The sequence below is a fragment of the Colius striatus genome, chromosome 2 (assembly GCF_028858725.1).
Source record: "Colius striatus isolate bColStr4 chromosome 2, bColStr4.1.hap1, whole genome shotgun sequence".
Taxonomy (NCBI): Eukaryota; Metazoa; Chordata; class Aves; order Coliiformes; family Coliidae; genus Colius; species Colius striatus.
Genome location: NC_084760.1, coordinates 115,980,060 through 116,001,502, shown reverse-complemented (window position 1 = coordinate 116,001,502; position 21,443 = coordinate 115,980,060). Strand labels below are relative to the sequence as shown.

The 21,443-nt window shown below is 42.1% G+C and overlaps 1 protein-coding gene across 3 annotated transcripts; it reads left to right on the top strand.

The window, feature by feature from the left end:
- The first annotated feature begins 313 nt into the window (after positions 1-313).
- BTBD3 (BTB domain containing 3) lies at positions 314-21,217 on the top strand. Of its 3 annotated transcripts, none has more exons than XM_061989236.1 (5): positions 314-358; positions 11,719-11,983; positions 12,536-12,626; positions 13,084-13,202; positions 17,013-21,217. In XM_061989236.1, exons 2-5 carry the CDS (start codon positions 11,841-11,843, stop codon positions 18,043-18,045), a joined length of 1,386 nt encoding a protein of 461 aa, XP_061845220.1. In that variant the 5' UTR covers positions 314-358; positions 11,719-11,840; the 3' UTR covers positions 18,046-21,217. The 3 variants fall into 3 exon arrangements, with proteins under 3 accessions (XP_061845220.1, XP_061845219.1, XP_010207760.1); XM_061989235.1 differs by lacking the exon at positions 314-358 and adding an exon at positions 9,832-9,888; XM_010209458.2 differs by lacking the exon at positions 314-358 and having other exon boundaries at positions 11,468-11,983.
- Positions 21,218-21,443: the final 226 nt, after the last annotated feature.

The following is a 21,443-nucleotide window of genomic DNA, read 5'->3' as shown; positions in this document are numbered from 1 at the left end:
TGCCTCTCCCGTCAGGTTCAGCAAGCCGGGTACAGAATCTTGTCCGTGCTGCGGTGGGGACGCCGCGAGCTTTGCGTGCTCTCCCCCGCCAGCACCTCGGTGTGCCGTGGGGCCGGGCCCCGGCTGGTCTCCCGCGGGCTGACGGCCTGTGCTGCTGAGGACTGGTGCCGGAGCGGAGGCAGCCGCCCGCCGTGTCCGCTGAGGGCCCGGGCCCGCTCCCGCTCCTTCCCGCCACGCGCCGTGCGCGCTCGCGCCCGCGGGGCCGGGGCGCGGCGTGCGCGTGCGCGCGGGGCGAGCGGGCGCGTGCTCGAGGCGGGGCTGCGCGCGGCGCTGCGAGGGGCCGCGGTTGCGCCCTCAGGTCAGTGCGCGGGGCGGCGTGGGGAGGGGGGGCCGCGCGCCAGCCGACCGTTACCGGGCGCGAGCGCCGGCTGGGGCGGCGGCGGCGCGGGACGCGGAGAGAGAGGGAGAGGGAGAGGCCGAGGCCGCCCCGCTGGGCCCCGGGCGGTGCGGGGCTGGAGCCGTCCTGCCGCGGGTGAGGGAGCCGCCGCCCGCTGCCGCGCCGGGGAAGGGGCGCCTCGAGGTGGCGGGGCCCGACCCCGGCGGGAGGGCGGATGGGCCGGGTTGTGGCGGCGGCGGGAGGTCCGAGGCCGGAGGAGGCAGGCAGGTGGCCGTTGATCCGCCAGCCGCCTGCAGGGACGTCTCCGTGAGGGACGGGGTGGAGCGGCCGCACCTGAGCGCCGGCGCCGAACTTGGGAAGAGCGAGGCGGGAGCCGGAGTTGGTGGGGGAGGCGGTTCCCTGAGCGCCTGGCCCCGCTGGAGCGGTCGGCGCGGCCGGCACAAAGAGCCCCTTGTAAAACGGTCTAAAGTCACGATTTCAGTCCGCAGCCGTTTCGAGAGGTTGCATTCTTACTTTTTTCCTCTCCCTGAGTGTATGCAGCTGCCTTTTGTGCAGAAGCGGGTTGGCTTCGTCGCGGTGCTGGGGTAAAGCGGCGGAGTTAAACCGCTTCGGTGCCCGGTGGTTTGGCATCAAACGTGAAGTACGAGGAGCACCGAGCTTGGGACCTGGCCGTGCCGACGCGCCCCGCCGCCAGGCCAGGGGCTCCTCCACGGGGTGTGTGTGGGCTGACACACGGGGAAGAATCACACTTAGCTAAACCTAAAAGCTGGGGTTTGGGTTTTTTTCGGCTTAAAAGTAATGCTTTCTTTTTAAAGAAGTAATAGTTTAAGTATCAGTTCAATAAATTTCCTATAGGAACAAGTAATAATTACACCAGGTTTGACATAAATACCCCCTCCTCTTTCCCATGTTGTTGGCTGAACTTCCTTACACACTTATGTCTGAACACCGAGAAGTTTCATTTAAGGGCCTGCACCTTTACACTTGTTATTTTCCTGTTTGTTTTGAGAAAGCTACCTGTGGTAATCTTCTGGTCTATCAATTAATTTGCTTATACATTTTTCTGAGTGGTGATGCATTTAACAAGAGTGAGTAGTGGGATGTTTGTGCTTGACATGAGAAAAAGTTTGAGGTGAAGTTATGATGATTATTAATGTACCTAATTAAAACAGCAGACTGATCGTGTTTCATCTGAAGAGGGCTGGTGTAGGGTTTTTACAGTTGTTGTTAGTCTTCACCATCCTTTGTTTTCAGCTTGTAATCAGCACGTCTAACTTTAATCCTAGGCTTTTTGATTGTTTTTTGTACAGAGAGGTGATGTTGGCTTATAGTTACACAATGCTATGTTTGATGCTACTTCAGCGTTTATGCTGGAGTCAAAATAGCTTTTATTTTGTTGTGAAAGAGCCACTTTCACTATTTCCCACAGAAACTATATGCAGTGTGACACAATATGTAGTATTTTGGGTTTACTGGGTGATTTAACGTCACAAATCAAATCTCTTAGGGTTTTATTCATTTGAGATAGGTTCTGCAGGATTGTCAAGAGTTGAATGTGGAGTGCAGTACTTTCTTTCATAAATCCCCCACACTAAGTACGTTGGAGCTAACAGCACAATGACCAGCCTTGTGTTTCTTCTCCAGTGATCCTGAGCTCTGCCCTGGAGGAAACACTTTTCAGAAGCAAGATGGAATTCCTTTGGCTTACCCTTTAAGGCTGAGGAAAAAAAAGATATAAGTTGTAACAGTAATTTTTGTTGTTTGGACACTTATTTGTTAGAGTTTGTGAGCAAATATATCTTTATCTAAAGTTACCAGGTTTTATGCTTACGATGACAATGTCAGTTCTAGGGTAGGCTTGGTTAAAACAGAGGTCTAATGATAATGGGCTTTGGGGTGTGTTGTCAGAAGAAATTTAGGTCTTCACCTGCTGTGTGAACTTGTGCAAATAACACTGGCTTTGCAACGAATGACATTCATGCACAGCATTAGCATCCTCCTGACAGTTCAAGAGAAGTCTCTCAACAAGCTCCTCAAACCTTGCTAGCTATTTTTTTGTCTTACATGAGCAAGTATTCAGATACTTGAGCTGGTGTGGAAGCCCTGCTTTGGGAGGCACTATATAAATAAGTGATAAGCAACAGTTTGTGTCTCAAATAGCTGATAGATAAAGCAAAAGAAGGAAATGACATGGGAACCTGGGAAGATTAAAAGCTTTGAGTGGTGGAAGTCATCTTCAGATTTGTTTTCTGCTATTAAGTTGAACTCTGATGTTACACCTTAATTAACAAAACCACATTGTATGTATGTATATCAGAAAACTGACAAGGGGAAAACCTGAAGGAAAAGGTTATTTCATTAAGAGTTTGCAGACTTGTCATTATCTTGGCCTGGCTTATCTTGTTTTCTCGTCCTACTGCCCTGTCTGATAACTCAGCAAGCTAGAATAAAAGAAAACCAAGCTAGTCTTATGGCAGGGAAGTACTTCCATTTTAAAGGCCTGGTGAACTGGTTGGTGATCTGTGAATATGTCCTGGGTGTGTAGGGCATAGAATTGAAGCAAACAGACGTGGAAAGCACCTTGAGACATTGCCTTGTCCAGCCCTGCTACCTGTATCCTGAGATTACCTGATACCCTGAATGAATATTTCATCAGAGGATTATGTGCCACTTCAGTACAGGGCTGAATGACTTGTGGAACCATCCTCCTGTGACAGGATATTTAGGTACCAGGTTACAGTGTATCCACCCTAGCGGCAGTTTCGCCTCTTCACACCGAGAGCAGTTTAAAGGAGTTGTTTTCTTTAAAAACCAACATTCTGTGCAGTTGCAGCTGTTCTGCCTCCCTATATGCTCAAAGTGTGCTTGCTTGCAAGGGTTTTCTGAGGTGGTGTATTTGCTTGTGCCTGAGAAGTGTGAGATTTTATATGTAGGCTTGCAATAGCCAATGGAACAAAATCCTTTTAAAATGTAATCTGTACTATGCCACGTGCTTCTTAAGGCATGTCACCTTGCCCACTAGCAAGGCATGTGTATGTCTGCCATGTATGGTCCCTTAATTATTCTCTTGTTTGATTACTTCTTCCTTAAGTTTTCTCCAAAAAAGTTCTGACATGCCACAGAGTGTCTGAAACAGAGTTACTGTGAAGGAGAACAGGCATTTAGGATATCCTAGATAAATGTGTTGTAATGCTTAAAACCATACTGTGAAACAGAGTTTGAGGAGTGTGTTAGTCTTGACAATTTGTTACTGCAAAGTAGCTGCCATTCACTGGTAAAGAGGAGGAGAAACTGATGGAAATACTAAAGCATAACTGATGTAATTGGCAAGCGTGACTGTTAACAGCAAGGGAAAGTAAATCTGATTTTCCAAAACAGTTGATAAGATAAAAATTTGGCAACATCTTTATTGCCCCGTGGAACAACCGTTCAAAGAGGCTACGTGTGCTGTGAGAGACTGGAAACAAAGCTAAGGGCACGTAATAAGATCTGCAGCTTCTAATGTGTGACAGAGAAAGATTCGTTGAGAACAGTGCAGTTCAGTGGATGTAATGTTTGGTTCTGTTCCTTGAACTCTTTGAGCATGGCAATCAGTCTCTTATATCTAAAAATCTGGGTTATTAAAAAGTTGTGAAAACATTGCAGGAGTTGTTACTCAGGGGTTTTGTTTCTCACTTGTGAGAAGTGAGCACCACAGTGCCTGAGAAAGTGTTTCTTAACAAATGCTTGGTTTGATGGATCTGATTTGAGTTTGTAAGCCACAGGTTCCCTAAACTTAACTAGATGTGAAACTACACATTGCCATGATATAATTTTCCCGTGACAACACCTAATGATGTTTACATCACAACACATAACCAAGCTTTCCAAAGTCCCCTCTGTTTTTCTTTACCTTGTTGGAAGGCACTGGTAGCATGGCAGTTCCAAGAGACTAAAGTTTGCAGGCCACATAGTGGGTATGGTATGGGTCATAGCAGTATCCTCTCCCCTTCTTTTGTGTCCCACAGGGTTCTTCAATGCTATAATTAGATGTGATGAATTTAGATTGTCTGCTCATGAAAAATCTAGTCTCTTGAATTATGTGCCAATGTAATCAATTGTAGTGTAGTCTTCCTGTGGATGCTTGTGGGGTAGTTACTCTTTGAGTGTCATGGGTTCTCACAAAGGAGAACTTGCTGAGAAAATGCCTTTATCTATGTTAGTGTTTGTATTTTGCAGACTTACTGTGTGTAAGGGGACAAAAACATTTGGGAACCTCTGATAGAAAGGAGCAGGACCAGTCAGCTGCCTTACAACCTGCCCTTTACACAGCCTGTATTAATTTATCTATTCAGCTTAAAAGTAATAGTTTCTTACCCAAGTTAAAGTTGGTATAAAGGTTTGTCTACATAGGCAAGATCTGCCTAAAGATAGGATGCTCTCTGTAGTCACCCGATCCTTGATCTGTTCCTTGAAATGGGCAGCATGCGAGTAGTAATTGTAGTGGTGGTTTTTCTGGAGTGCACTAAGATCACTAGCTTCTTTCTCACAGGGCACTAGATGATCATTAAATGCTAATGACTTTTGATTACTGTTGACCTCGGTCAATTTAGAATTACTGACCTAGAGAGGAAAACCACTGTATCTCATTACCAATTTCCTGAGCTATCTGATCTTTCTTTTGTTAGTCAGTTTTGGTAAGAGGCAGAGTAGAATTAAAGTTGACCTCTGTCTTAGAAAAAGGGTCGAATGCTTTCAGGTTTAGAAATAAATAAAAAAAACCATGGCAGCCACTAAGAAAGAATTCATTTGATGATTCCACCCATTAAGAGCAAAATTCAACATGGAATGAAGAGGAAAAGCTACGGTAGCGATGTTGCAGAAGAAATGTGTCATTTGTCACTTCTAAATTAGTAGGAAAACAATTTATTTCCAGTAACCTTAAATTATCATTTTGTAGTCACAGGTTTTCTCATCTCAGAGTTCATTTATAATTCTTGGTTTTACTTTGAGCTATCGAGAAGCAAATTAATGTTTATAGAATAAATTGCAAATTCTGCTCTGGGATATTTTCTACCTACAGTTCCTAGACTATGACATTGGGAAATATTTCTCAGCAGGCTGGTAAAATCATATATTTTGTGTCATAATGAAGCATTTCCCATAATTTCTTACCATACTCACAGAAGAGAGTTCTTGTGTGATAATTCACTGTAACAGGATCAGGTATGTTGTTCACTGTTGATTGTTTAAACATCAGCCTTTCTTTATACGCTTGTGGGTTTATGGACTGTCATTCGTGCAGCAAGCATGGTATTGAAACTATAATGAACATACAGGAGAACTATAAACACTTCTTTTTGTTGTTTCATACTCAACACACTAGCTATATTTATTTTCACCCAGCTGGGAACAAAAGCTTTAACTTCAAAAGCAAAACTCAACAGTGTAGAGAAGTCTTTTGTGTTACATTGTGTTTGGGGTGTAAATATGAAGTTATGGAAGCTCTCACAAGGGTTAAATTGCGAACTTTAAGCAGCTAAGCTAGAAAGTAACAGGAAAATATGACAGCGGGAGATGTTGTGCTTGGATATTGCTGTAGAAAAGCAAAATGAGAATGGCTGCTGAGACAAAAAGGACATATTAAAAAGATTAAGTCTACTTTTAAGGAGACCAAAAACAAGTGCCATGTGGAGACACAGCCTAAATGCTAGTAAATAGTACAAGAATGAAAGATGAGAACACATCTGAATACTCATTCTTTAAGCTTCTGTTTTATGTAAGTTTGTATTTACCTGTTGACTGGGCTGGTCAGGGCTCTCTGCTTTTGTTTTCTTCAAAGCATTAAGAGTGATTAGGAAAATGTACAAACATAGTGGATAATACTGTGCAAAGTGTTTAAATACTCAGCAGTTAAGAGTATTTGCTGACAAGTATGTTGCTAGCGTAGCGTAAGACCTGTAGCAAAACACAATTTAGCTGTTCTGGACTTTGGTTTAAAGCTTGTAGTGTTGATTCAAGATGCAGTTCTGCTCTGATGCTATTATACTCCTTTCCAGCTCTTGGCTGCTCTGGGAAAGGTGATCTTTTTTTAACGTGTGTTTTGGCTTCTCTGAGAGTCTTCACAATGTTGCCTATCCTTCTCCCTGCTTTTAGTTTTGCATTTTTTTCCCATGGAAGACTTTCCTGATTAAGACTTCAGGACCAGCAGTGGATGCAATCTTGATTACATCCAGTGCTGCCTATGAGAAACTTAGGAGAGAGGAGGTTAGAAGATTTTGTCAGCTGTTATGTATTTTTTATTTGTGAAATCAAGAGTATAGTGTCAGTCACTTTTCCAAATGAGTGTTTTTACAAACAGAAGAGTTGGAATGGTGATGGGGAAGGATTTTTCCAGGGACTAAATCATTCAAAGGTAGGTAAACAGAACTAGGCTCCTCAGGTGCGTGGGTTGGGTTTGTTGAGTTGTTTTTTGAACTTGTGTACTCTATTTTTAAATGAATGCTTAAACTCAAATTCAATGAAAGTTAGCAGCGGACAGGTAGATTTGTTAAACAGTAACATTGTGTTTCTTTTCGTTAATCAAGATATATCATCTGAAATTTGTTTCCTTGTAAGGAGATACAAAACTTAAACAAAGAATGTTAATAATGCATAGGCATAGTAACTGCCAAGGGAGAGACTTGGCAACTTTACAAAAGAGAAATATATGCATTTTCTCATTGCCTACTTGGAATTCATTCCTTTATTCATGATCTGGTTCTAACAGGCAATTGAGAAGTTTGATGAAAGCTTGGGTTTTTTATAGAATTGCCCAGTTCACATTACTACATGAAGAACAAACCTGTAAATGAGAGATAAAAAAACCCCACAACTTATCAGAAGATGAAAAAAGACAAACCCAAACCCTTGGGTATACTTAGCATTGCAGCAGAAGAGACTGATGTAATATGAGGAAGAGTGCTCCCATCAACCCTGGAAATTAAATGATTTCTCAATTGGAAGTTACCTTGAGAAATACATAATTACAGTAGTACCGTGCTATTAAAAGTTGTACCAAGACTTGAGCCTCCTGTGCCAACCCTCCTGATGGTGTCAAGGTGTATGATGGCCTTAAGGAATGAATGAAACTGGGGTATATTGCACACATTTGAAAAACAAAATTGATGCTTCGGGTGTTGACAATATTTAGTCAGGAACTGTTTTCTGAGGGCTTGTTACCAGCTTCTAATGATTTGAAAAGGGCGTGTGACTTGGTGTATCTCAGCCTGAGAATATAGTCCTTTGCTTAATTTGTCACTTCTGTCATGTTGGATTTTCATTAAGCGAGTGTTAAGATTTAAGTGTGAAATTTCCTACACCCTTTTAGTAAAAATATTTCTGGTTTGACTACTTTGCTTGTAAAATAATGATTAATGTGCCTTTGAAGAACTGTGTTTCCTTTTCTCTAAGTTGTGTACATCAAGTTTGGTTCTGTTAATCTATAATTAGTAAAGAAAATACAAAAATTGCTGCCTAAGGAAAATATTGTATTAAGCTTTCAGAAATGGGTAGATCAGTGGCTGAGAGAAAGTCGATTTCCTTGATCCTTTTGCTGGAGGCAAGCAGATTTGAACTTGGGATTTTCCCTAGTCTTTCAACAGGAGATAGTTCATAGGTTACTTTTACTGGCTGCTAACATACTGATTTGTAAATTCATTAACAATATGTGTATAGTAAAGGAAGAAAACCACGTTGTAGAAAAATAAATGGACGTTGCTGCCAAAATGTAGAGAACAGTGAGGTCAACTAGCACTAGTTCTTTGGTGCATTTTCCCCTTTTTCACTTGTGTCTAGTGATGGGTTTAGGAGACTTAACTTCAGAGCTGGTGAGGTGCAGTGGAAGGCGGTGTAAAGCCTGTAATAGATTTGTAGTTTTCATAGGAACATTTGGAGTCTGTTGTGGCATCATCACTGTTTTGCTGTTACAGCAGACTAGATTTTGTTGGGTGGCTTAAGAGCAAAGACAGTGGTTAATCTTTTTATTTACTGAGGTGGATTTTTATCCTATCATGCAGATTTTATCTTTGTGTCTACTGGGGGTCTGTCTGACTCCTGGATTCAGGCAGAACATACTTCTGTTGCAGCTCTTCCCTCTCTTCCCAAGAAAGCAGTGCTTTACAGAAGTCAGAGGTGTGGTTGGCTCCTATGGGTTCATGTCAACTGTCTGTCTGTCCCACGCCGAGTTGACCAGTCAGTCCATCTATCATTTTTCTTTCTCTTCCCAGTGACCTCAGCTGGATTTGTACTGGTCAAATGGTTTGAACAAATGTGTGAGGATTGTGGCTGTTGTGTACTTTGGTAGTCTGCAAAATGGATTTATGGAATGAAAATCAAATCTCTCATATCAGTCTCCTAACCCAATACGTTTTGCCTTCTGCCAACTACATTGCTAAGAATCGGATTTTCTGAGGAGTACATGGTTTTTCTGTGTCTTTAAAAGGGTTTTTTTGTAAAACCTTTTTCCTTTTGAAATATCTGTCCTGTGCAGTGGCAAAAGGGTTATTTTTGTAACTAGAAGGGCTGGAAATTTACTTAAGGAAGGGGAAAAATATTATACAAACTCGAATTTTATGCTGAGAATACCTGCTGTGTCACGTTAAACTCAGCTGTGAGCAGTTATAAACATCCCATCTGTGAGATGTTTCTGCTCCTTTCTTCCTTCTTTTACCTTTCTGCAGTTCAGTATGGCTTAGTTGTTAGTTTCCCTTCCAAATCAATCTGTTGCAAAGAAAGAAAAGAAAAATGTGGAGGTGGCAGAGTGGAGAGAGAGAAAGAAAAGCTCGCTAGAAACTGTTTCATTGGAAATTGCATAACCTGCCTCTCAGCATATTTGGGAATGTATCACTGCCTTTCAACTACACCAGACATAACCCACCATCTTCTTGTAAATTACCAGTACTGTAGATTTTGCACAAAGATGTTGGGTTGTGAAATGTAGCAGCTGAGGCAGGGACGCACATCCTTCTGTTTGCCCCTTCTGTGAGCAATGACTTCAGACAGGACAGATGTGTGTCTGGAAATGGTTATCATCTCAAACTACTGCAGCAAAGTCTCCAGACAGCCAGCTGCCAGGGTGTTTGGTTGGTGCTTAATACAGAGTGCTTCCTAAGGAGACATGAGAATCTTTGAAATACTTGCACAGTTTAGGATTTGAAGACATTCTGAGATTTGTGTTACAAACCCATAGCTGTGATCCATGCCATTGTGTTGGTGGCAGGGCCAGCAAGATGATCAGGGGACTGGAACATCTTTCTTGAGAGGAAAGGGCTGCAGGAACTGGGGCTGTTTAGCCTGGAGGAGAGAAGACTGAGGGAGGATCTCATTAACACAAGTATTTAAAGGTATATATCGAAAGGATGGGGCAGCACTTCTTTCTGTTGTCTCAGGTGACAGGACAAGGGGTAACAGGCACGAGCTGGAACACAGGAAATTCCACTTGAACGCAAGGAGAAACTTCTTTCACTGTTGAGGTGAGGGAGCCCTGGCACAGGCTGCCCAGGGAGGCTGTGGAGTCTCCTTTTCCAGAGGTTTTCAGAACCCACTTGGATACATTCCTGTGCTTCTTGATGGAGGGGAACCTGCATCAGCAGGGAATTGTACTAAATGATCTCTAGAGGTCCCTTCCAACCCCTACCATTCTATGATTTATTAAATAGCCTGAGTAACATTACTGTGCTTCAGTTTGTCAGTGGCATGTTTCTGGTAGGGTTTTCAGCAAGGTCAGCCATTTCTCCTTTGATAACTTTCATTTCACTGTTGTACTCTTGTCCAGCAACACTAATAGAAGCTAGAAGTGGCTACATTTGCTTTGAAAGCAAAAAAGACTTTTTTTAAGTTAAAATAATGATGAAATAATATTTTAGCTATTGCCCCTCCCACTAACATCTTAAGTTGCTAAGCTTGTGGGGTTTTTAATGCACTTGACCTACTGTTAAGGAAATCTGATCTACATTTAAGTTCTGAGTAGACTAATGACTGAAAATTGTTGCTCTTTCCTATTGAAATGCTTTGCTTGGCTTAGCCTATGTCCTATTTATTTCAGAAAGTATTTGTGAATAAAATCAGAGTGTGTTTGCATCTCAAGAAGTGATTTCTGCCCAAGTCTCTCGAAATCAGACTTTTTCATTTAATGCTTTGAAATATTGATTAAATATATTCGCTCTGGTTTGCTTTAATCTGATTGCACATCCAGAAGTTTTCTTGTGATGTGGTGCAACCATGTCTGGTGTAAGCCAGCTTAATTAGCACTGCTTAGTCATTTGGGACCCCTGTCAAAGGCTATTATGTTATCTGGAAACATAAGGAGTTAAAGCTAAAGCTATGACCTCATCTCTATTCATGTTACACTGGAGTAGAAGCTGTGCTGAAAGGGATTGTTTAACTGCATCGAGATCTTTGCTGCCGCTTGCTTTAATTTGGTTCAGCTCTCTATAGCATGCTTTTGCTGAATGACCGTTATGGAAGGGGTTTGTGGCAACACTGGAGACACATGAAGTCACACTGATATCGTACTGCGTGTGGAAAAGGCTCCCATAGAAATATTTAGACTCAGATACCTTCTTTCTACTTGTCTTCAACTTTTAATTTCTTCCCCTGTGAAAATTTCGGCAGCATCAAGGAGAGCTAAAACACACACACACTTCTGGGCAGTCCTGCACTTACGCAACCATGCGTGCGGTTCATTACTTTGTTACTTAGCACCGTGTAGGGAAGGAGGAGTGCAACTGCTGTCGCTTTAATGTCAGAGCGGCGTACGCTACAATAGGTGTCACTGTGCGGCTGGCTCCAATCGCTATCCCTGACTTCAGCTATTGGCTCCTAACGCTGCCTGACTCCATCTGCAGGGCTGCAATACCTACTCTGTTCCCATCCCTTCAACGCACAAGTTCAGCTCGCCGAGCAGACTGGCAGTTGCTGCTGTGCGTGTCTTGCTGAAGCCCTCCGGCGAGCCGGTGCTACAGCTACACCGTGGGCTCTCTCTGCAGGGTGTAGTGCTGTCAGGCAGTTCCTGATCAGGAGATCTGGAAATAAACTGGCAGGAATGATGGGGATGTATTTAACGATTCAAGTACTGGATCAAACTTAAAGCCAGTTTTTTACTCGGTGAACTGGAAAGGTCACCTTGTCTTGCTGGAAAAGAAGCAAACTCTCAGCTCTCCTACTCTCTGTTTAACAGCGGCCGCGTGCATTTCTTCATGCTATTAGTTAGTTAGGCTATCTAGCTTTACAGACAGGTATACTCATGGTAGATGAGAAGGGAAAGAACATGAAATGTCTCACCTTCTTCTTGATGCTTCCAGAGACGGTCAAGAACAGGTCCAAGAAGAGCTCTAAGAAGGGAAGTAGCAGCAGCAGTAGTGGCAGCAAATTGCCTCCAGTTTGCTATGAAATCATTACCTTGAAGACCAAAAAGAAGAAGAAGATGGCTGCTGATATTTTTCCCCGAAAGAAGCCAGCTAACACTAATACAACTGCTGTCCAGCAGTACCACCAGCAGAATCTCAATAACAACAACACTATTCCGGCACCTAATTGGCAAGGACTTTATCCAACCATCCGAGAGAGGTAAGTCCAGGGCAGTTTATTTTTGCTGTCTGAACTGAGTGGTGAGAAGTAGCTAAATATTCATGCTGTGTATGTTTAGTTATTTATTTGCTGAAGAAAACACATTTTTCTTCTTTTTTTTTTCCCTTCTGTGTATGAGGCAAGTATCTTGGTAATGGAAAATATTTTAATATCTCTTTTCCAGACAGTGCAGCTGTTTGCCTTGAGTAAATGAAAATGTTGCTGGGAGCTGCAGCACACCCATAAAGATTTGCTTTTAGACCTTAGTGGAGATTTTCAGTGATACATGCTCTCAACTGTGATTTCCACTTCATGGAAAGTTCTCCTAAGTTTGGAGTTGTGCTTTTTGCATCCCACACACCTCTTCACCTCTGCTAACTCTTTTCATTGGTATATATATGTGTGATGATATATCAAGTGGCTTAAAGCAAGGTGTGACTTACTTCTCTTTCCTAACATGCCATTTTAAGTTGTTAAATTTAATTTCTTGGGTCTGGGGTGAGCACAGAAATTACAGCGTGCCGCAAATTAACACGCTGCCTCTGTTTGTAGAAATGCAGTGATGTTCAACAATGACTTGATGGCAGATGTTCATTTTGTGGTCGGGCCACCAGGTGGGACCCAGCGGCTGCCAGGACACAAAGTAAGCAACAGCTGCATTATCAGCTCGGGTGGGGAGAGCCGGAGCTGGCTCCCACGGTTACGCTGGGACACAGCGTGGGAGGCTCAGCTCTGCCGGGACAGCCGGAGCTCTGTGTTTTCAAGGGCTACGTGCAGTGGAATGGTCTGTCCTTTGCTTCTCTCTGCGTTTCCAGTTAAACAGTACACTTGTAGGACCGATGCTTTGTGCTGCTGATTAATACTGCTCTTGAGATTTTGTAGCAATAGTTAACTTCTGTAGTAATGTGAACATTTTCCAGTAGCTAATGCATATATACCCATGAGAGTAAAATGGAGGCAAAGTGTGTAATGCTGTTCTTAATGTTGACTTCATTTCTTCCTGAAATGTGTCGGTGAAGCTCAGAGTGGCTCTCCCACATTGTTTTTGTTGGCAGTGCTTTCAGTTTAAAGCGTGAAATAAGATTTCCCTTTCTCAACAGTACGTCCTGGCTGTTGGGAGCTCTGTATTCCATGCGATGTTTTACGGAGAGCTTGCCGAGGACAAAGATGAAATCCGTATACCAGATGTTGAGCCCGCTGCTTTTCTCGCAATGCTGAAGTAAGCATCGTTCATCTGCTGGATATGTTTTGCCTTGTGATGTATACATACACTGCTAATGTCAAAGTTTTAGACTTGCTTATAAACAGAAAGCAAGCAGTTGCTTAAAACATTCCTCTTTCCGTGTTTCAAGTCTTCTAAACTTTTACCTCCTTTTGCTCTCCCCTTTTACAGGCGTGCATATATTAGTGTAGGCAGTTATAAACAATGACTTTGACAGGAGATCTTTGGGCACATTGTATACTGTAATACCTATTGATCTGCTTTGTCACTACACAAAAGAATGGAGTTGCTAAAAAGAATTGTCAGCTTTAACAAAAAAACACTTTTCTACTTCGCAAGCATAGTGAAAAGTTAAAAACACACACACAAAAAAACCCCCAAGCCCAGAATTGCTGGGTTTGTGTACTGACATTGTTCCAGTTCGTTTATAAACTTGATCTTGTCTTAGAAACACAGCCTTGTGTTATTGAGTATAGCCTCTGAAAATTAAATTTCTCCTCATCTGTCATATTGATGCATTTGGAAAGTGATCAAAAGGCTGTTTACCTGAAATAGCATGTTTTGTTCTAACAGGGAAAGACAGTCAGTTTACAGGATCATTGTTTTTCTCCTTCTAAACTATATTAAGAGGCGCTATCTTTCCCTAAATGAGATAATGAAGCAGGTTCCCTGCTGAATTGTCCTTGAATGTGTCTATAAACTCTGATTATTAAAGAGAAATGCCTTATCATAGAAATACTATGGCTTTGAGGGTTTTTCCCTTCAGCTTCAGTAACTGCCATTGCTTTTTGATAAAGAATATACGTTAGTATCTGATAGTGATCCTTTTAATATGCTGCAGATTTGCTTGCATGTAATGGTGTAATCACTAGCTAGCAATTTATTGTATTTCACAGGTTGTTTTGACTAGCTCGTGGTTACAGAATGGCTTGTTTTTCTCTGTGACATTTTCAGTGGCACTGTAGATGAACAGTGAGTTTGCTACAGAGTTTTTATAGGTTATCATGAACATGAGAAATATTCTTTGCAAGTATCAGGAACTGCCAGGAAAAGCTTAAGTCACACAGATGTTCTGTTGACTTGGAATATAACATGTTATGTAGGTAGATGAGTTATGAATGCCAGCTTTGGGCCTTTTTGCTTTTACAGGTGTTTTCTGCAGAGCTCAGACTTGTGTTTTACTTTTATGTAGAATTTCACAAGGCACAAATGCCCCCCTTTCAGAACAGCTTTCACTGTGGCTAAACGTGATTTGCCATATAAAAACTGGATGCTTTCTGAATTTATCAGTAAGAAATATGTTCAGAGAGCAAACCTGGAAATGAGAGTATCAATACTGACATCTAAGTCTTGGCTGGTTATTTAGCCCATGGCAATTTAGGAAACTTACCTTAGAGAGCATGGGCAGAACTATGTAATTCTTCACCTCAGATTGTATTTTAAAAACCAAAAGACCACAGAAAGTTTGTGGTCTATGTGAATGTTGAGTTAACCTTGCCACTGATAACCACAGTGGTGCAATGTGCCTGAACCTGCAGTGCTCCTGTGTCTGTGAACGCCAGGGGTGTCTGCAGCCGTGATGGTGCAGGGAAGGGAAAGGGATGTTGCTCAGCAGTGCAGCATTCCCCTCATTCCTGGATCCAGTGCGTGTGCTGCACTGGGTGGAGCTTGGAGGGAGCTCCTCTCCCCATGAGAAAACATCCCCATGAGTGTTGTTTGTGACTGTTGCAAGCAGTGGATGGCAGAAGGATAATGATGCTGTTGCTACAGGAAGAAGCCTTTTTGCCTATCCCGAAAGCAGCCCTCTCTCATATACCGCTTTCTGCACTCAGGAGGGATGCATCATAATCTTTGTCACAAAATACAATCGGTTTATTTTGTGTCTCTTTGGAGAATGGTTTTTGGGGGTTTGGTTTGATTTGGTGTTTTGTTGTGTGGGTTTTTTCCCTGGACGGCAAATTGTTAGGGCATCAGTATTTTTTGTCTTTACTATGCAGTGGGCATTCTGACAAAAAACATCAGATGAGGTACTGCCAGATGTAACAAGAAATGAATCTGTTGGAACTGTGATGTCTCGTCTTATACCAGGATGAATGTGTAACCTAAACCATCAGACCCAGTGGTCTAGCAGAATTCTCTGTTTAAGAACAGAGTGAAACTGGAATATCAGTAATTGCAGACCAGAGTCAAGGTGCACTGGTGGAGTGAGAAGCGCGAGGTATTGCTGACAGCAAATCTGTGCTGTGTCTGTTGTCAGTCAGGGATATTAGTTCTTCATTTTCATGAATATTAAACTAGCAACCTTCATACTATTTCAATTTAAAGCAGATGTCATCATTCTCTGCACTACTAGCAGGCAGAGAGGAGTAATAGAAGAGAGAAAAGAGTTGGAGAGCAATGAGGAGAATCATAAACGCAAATTAATTGATACATTGAACAATTTTTTGAAGAGTAAAGGAGCGAAGCCTGTAACCAGTGATACATAGATGTGCTCTTTGCTGCTAACAAATAGCCCAGCTTGAAAGCAAGTGATAAAAGTTTAAAAAACAGGTTTGGATCTGTGTAAGTGTTCTTTTTCTCTTTAACCTCTTAGATTTTAGTGTATTGCTTGAGCAGTGTCTGCTCTGAGCTTGTTTTCTAAGTGTGGCCCGGAGGATAGTACCCTACAAAATAGCACATCTACAACAATACAAATAAAGATATGTACAGCTACAATGAGATCAGCACAGGTACTAATTTTACTTTATAAACACATCTGTTCTGCAAGAAATTCATTGTGTTGGGAAACCTGCTAACTAGAAACTTTAAATTAGTACAGGGTTGCACACAACTCCAGCTTTACTGGAGGAAGACACTTTTATCAACCATAACCATCAAGACTTGCTTATCCCTATGAAGAGCAAAATTGCATTTGGCATGGTTTTAGCACATTGCATTCACCAGCTGCAAATGGGGCCCTGAAGCATGAGATATTAAAAAGAACAAAATGTACAGTGCTTTGTTTCTCTGAGCAATGAATCCCTGCAGTTTAGTCACATAAATAGAGTTTCACCTTCATCTCTTCCACTGCACTGACATAGCAGTAAAGCTTTTTTTTTTTTCTTTCTTATGCAATCAGACTGAGGGAAAACACTGTGGTAGTGGAGCTAGGATGCTGTAAGCATTAATAAACCTGTAGATTAAAATTCTGTGCCTTTTCCTATATATTTAATCGCCCTGTTGGAAAACTAAAACACTAAAAAGCCAATACCTCCCCTTGTCCTCATTCACAAAACACCCCAGTGGTTACACAGATGGGCAGCACCTGATAAGATTTCAAAGCATTTCTGTCCTTAGACTAGCTAGTTCTTCCCAATAAATTTGGTTTTATTCATGTATTTGTACATACACCTTGATAAATCATCATTCACCATCACAGGGCATCCAGTCAAGGTATTATGTCATGTTCCAGACTCTTGTGTGAGCCAAGTAAGGTAGCCTTTGAGGAGCTACTGCCTGAGACAAATAGCCTGTTGTTAGCATGTACGGAAGGAAAACAGAGCTGGAGGGGCCATAGATTGTAAAGGTAACCGTTGTCTACGTGACCTGTACCCCATATATGAAGTTTTAAGCCCATTCTCTTCCGTGGTCATACAGAGTGATGAAATTGGTTTGTACTTTCTCTCTGGATTTAATCAATGTTCCCCCAAGGCACTGCGTAGTTTAATTTTGAAGCCATTTAAATATTCTTTGTTTCCAGTTTTCAGATGACGACAAAGTATGGTTTTGCATGAAGTGGCAGCGTTACATGCGTGTGTTTTATTTCAGATACATATATTGTGATGAAATTGATTTGGCTGCAGATACCGTACTGGCTACTCTTTATGCTGCCAAGAAGTATATCGTCCCTCATCTTGCCCGCGCCTGCGTCAACTTTCTAGAGACAAGTCTAAGTGCAAAGAATGCCTGTGTGCTGCTTTCCCAGAGCTGCCTGTTCGAGGAACCTGACCTGACCCAGCGCTGTTGGGAAGTGATTGATGCCCAAGCTGAGCTGGCTTTGAAGTCCGAGGGATTCTGTGACATTGATTTTCAGACACTCGAAAGCATTCTCCGAAGGGAGACTCTGAATGCCAAAGAAATTGTTGTTTTCGAAGCAGCTCTGAACTGGGCCGAGGTGGAGTGTCAGCGCCAGGAGCTGACGGCCACCATAGAGAACAAGCGCAAAGTGCTGGGCAAGGCGCTCTACTTGATCCGCATCCCTACCATGGCGCTCGACGACTTCGCCAACGGCGCCGCGCAGTCCGGGATCCTGACTCTCAATGAAACCAATGACATCTTCCTCTGGTACACGGCTGCCAAGAAGCCAGAGTTACAGTTTGTAAGCAAACCCCGGAAAGGCCTCGTTCCTCAGCGGTGCCACCGTTTCCAGTCCTGCGCTTACCGCAGCAACCAGTGGCGTTACCGGGGCCGGTGCGACAGCATCCAGTTTGCCGTTGATAAGAGAGTGTTTATCGCTGGCTTTGGGCTGTACGGCTCCAGCTGCGGGTCGGCAGAGTACAGTGCCAAGATCGAACTCAAACGACAAGGAGTTATCCTAGGCCAGAACTTGAGTAAATACTTCTCAGATGGTTCTAGTAACACTTTTCCCGTGTGGTTTGAATATCCAGTGCAGATTGAGCCCGACACCTTTTACACAGCTAGCGTGATCCTGGATGGTAACGAACTCAGCTATTTTGGACAAGAAGGAATGACAGAAGTTCAGTGTGGGAAGGTGACTGTTCAGTTCCAGTGCTCCTCGGACAGTACAAATGGCACTGGGGTACAGGGAGGGCAAATTCCTGAACTCATATTTTATGCTTGAATGAAAGCGTGTGGAGATGAAACGTTTTGCTATGAAGAACTTGTCTGGTTGAGGCCTACTGACACTTAGCTTTTTATCTTCAGATATGTGGTCAGTACAGGTAACATGTAACTAAAGGCTGTGGGCAAGTTGCTGCCTTGCTATACTTGTAGCATCGTTGGTGATAAAGTGTAATAATTAAACTGGAAGCTCTTAGGAGCAAGCAAGTTTTAAAGGCTTAGTAAGAGAGGTACCTGTTTGCTGGTGATGCACCTGCGAATCACCAGAGGATATCCCCATCTTGTATCTCGCTAAACACTGTCTTAATTCATCCATTTTCTTGGTTTCCATTTCCTGCTTTCTACTTGTAACTATTTGAGGAGGTAGAGGCAGAAACAAGAAAATGGAATCTCTTCAGAGATTCCAATAAACTGAGCTGCTTTTGATCACAAGGGCTGAAAGAAGCGCTGCAGTTGTAAGTAGAAAGCCTAAGTTTAAATCTTCATCCTGTGAGATTCTCCTGGGGCCAGCTGTTTGGGATGGCTGCAGGGGAAGAGAGAGAGAAGCAAGCAGCTTTCAGGAAGCTATACAGCATATTGACCCTGTCCACAGTGCATAGACGTGTTTAGAGTGAACAGGGAACATGAGCTTAGCAAGTTACCCTCAGAGCACATTTTCTAGGAATCCCACCTTGAAAGCATGAAAGTACTTGCACATGTTGAAATTGTATATGCAGCTCTTGAAACTCCACTCCTATGGCCTAGTTTTTGCTACCTAGAAGTTAATTTGCTATTTAAGTGGCTTTTCTTTGAACCCTTGCTGTGTAAATGAGAATTGATCCTGCATCAGATGCTAGATATTATTTGTTTGTTTTGAATGGAATTTTTTTTCTTCCTCATAAACATTGTAGAGACAGATTATAGAGAATGTACCAACGCTGATTTGGACCCATATTACCATGTGTTATCAGTGGCATTTTAGACAAGGACAAAAAGATTCCCAACTGTAGCCATACTACACTTAGTGTATATCATCAGATAATATTGAGGAGGAGGAAGCCTTCTCTAATGTGTTAATGTTGGATCTCTTGCAGCTGTTTATGGTTACACAGCAATCAGAGGATTATGTGGTACAGAACTTCTTTTCTGATCTTATTTTCTTCCTATCATATGTCTGTGTTGCTTTTTGAAAAGTCTTAGGGATCGTGGCTCCTTTGTCAGGGAAGGGAACCAACGTAAGTAAGAAATACAGATATTATTAGAACACAAGAAAACCCTTCACCATTGCATTGGAACAGTTGCCTCAGAGGGACACTCCCTATTGTAAAGCATCTCATTCTCATTTCGTCTCTGAAGTGGGTTCTGTTTGTTGTGTGTGTTTTAACGAAATGAGAGGACCAAATGATTCCTTAGACAGACTGAAGATTAATAGTGTAGTATATCACCACATTAATGCAGCATAACCCTAAATTCACTTGTCAGTTTTGTAATAAAAATGTTTTTCTCCTATGATTTCTTACCAGTTTAAAACTATTGCTCTAAGTGTTTCTTGACGGTTGGAATCCTGGCCCCTGGCCATCACAAAGTGCCGATACATCTTTGCAGTGTCCAAAATACCACCTGAAGTAAGGAAAAATGGAGTGCAGACTTCACACAATTTATGGCCAAAGCCCAGTTCTTCTCTCTAGGTAATAAAAGGAGAACAGGTAAAAGAGTGCCCGGCAAGATCTATATTTCTCCCCCATCATAGTGTTTAATATTTGATATCCATACTTATGTATGTGTAAGCAACGTTCTTTCTGAAACCTTAATACCCTCAAAACATAGAGAAAAATGGTTTGTGTTGTGTTGGTTTTTTTTGTAACAGATGTATGTAATGCAGACTGTTAGTGAAACCTAAACAGTATGCTCCATGGAAAACTCCCGGAGAGAGATTTAAAAAACCTCCACTTAATTATATTTAGATCTGCAGCCTAAAATGGACGAGCTTATAATTGTATGGACTGGAGAAAGAGTTGCTGAAGAGAAGGCAAAAAGGACTCTTAAGGTTGTGATGAGGTAATGGTCATCTACTTTTAGACAAGATCTGAGCAGCAGTTCATTTAAATACATTTGAAAAAAGAGAAATAAACTAATCAGCTGATGAAGTTTTCCTGCAGCAAGCAGTTGATGTAGATGTAATTACTCTGATGATCAAATTGACAAGTTGCTTGCAGAGGCAAGCTGCATTCTGAGCTTAGAGATAAAAATTGGGTGCTTGAGGTGAGGGGCCAAATCAGAGAGTGCTGCACTGGGATAACTAGGCTTGGGTTCTCACTTTTCATTTACTTTTTGGTTTTTACTTATGTGCAAAGGTGAGGTATCTGCTCTGTTCACTGTGTGGAGCAGAAGGGAGGAGGTGAGAGTGCTCTGTAGCTGTTCAACATAGAAAATGAGCTGTTACTTAATTGAAACCTTTTTGAGGAAGTAGGATGAAAGCTACCACCAACTTGATTCCTTTGAGTTCATTCCAGGTTTTAGGAGCTGGTGCATGTGAAGTTTTTCATTATGGCTGCATAAACATAAGCACCCCAAACCACTTTTTGATGCTTACAGTGCAACTTGATTCTGAGCAGTGCTTGGTGCTATCGATACTGGTGTATAAGTAGGTGGCTAGTACCAGTCACCTGAGGACATCAGGGCATTTCAGTAGATATCTAAATGTGGATTTGGTTGGTTTAGCAGTAGCATCCAAGGTTGAATACATTGATTGACATTTTGCAAGCCTCAGCCATATCAAACTGGAATGTTAGAGATCCTTTCATAGATTCTGTCTTAAACTGTACCTGGCCATCTTTGCTACTTGTATGTTTGATTTTCCTGGTGAGGGGAATCTGTGATAGGAGAGTATAGTGTAATATACTTTCTGCATATCTAAAATAGTATTTAAGTGAACATTTTAATTTCTACATACATATTGCACTGAACTGTTCTGGGATTATTTTTGTAATTGGTTGTGATAAACGCAGCTAACTCAAGGTCACAGCACCCGTTCTGCTGGAGCAGTGCTGGACCTTAGCAGGCTTACAGCATTATTTATAAAGGACAGATATATAAAAATATGAAGTACCTCATGTTGAATGTTATTGTACTGTATCTTTAATGTCACAGTGCAGATCTTGTTGGACTCATGAATGTGTATAATTGCATTAAACATCCAAATAAAAATGATTCTTAAATGGCTGTTTCCTGCGGTATCTTTGAAGCATGAGCTGTTGAAAGCCTTTACTTGGTTATCTCTTTTAGTAGTCTCTATTGTTGCAGGGTTGTGCACAGATATTTGTTGAGCTTATGTATTCAGAGATCTTTTGATCCCCGTAGAAGTAAAAGACTAAGGAAAAAACAAGGAGGAACAATGAAAATGTTAATCAGTTACATTGT

Coding starts and splice junctions, on each gene's coding strand:
- BTBD3 (XM_010209458.2), top strand. CDS start 11,661: ATGGTAGATGAGAAGGGAAAGAACATGAAATGTCTCACCTTCTTCTTG. Junction 12,627..13,083: donor AGCGGCTGCCAGGACACAAA/GTAAGCAACAGC, acceptor CTTTCTCAACAG/TACGTCCTGGCTGTTGGGAG. Junction 13,203..17,012: donor GCTTTTCTCGCAATGCTGAA/GTAAGCATCGTT, acceptor GTTTTATTTCAG/ATACATATATTGTGATGAAA.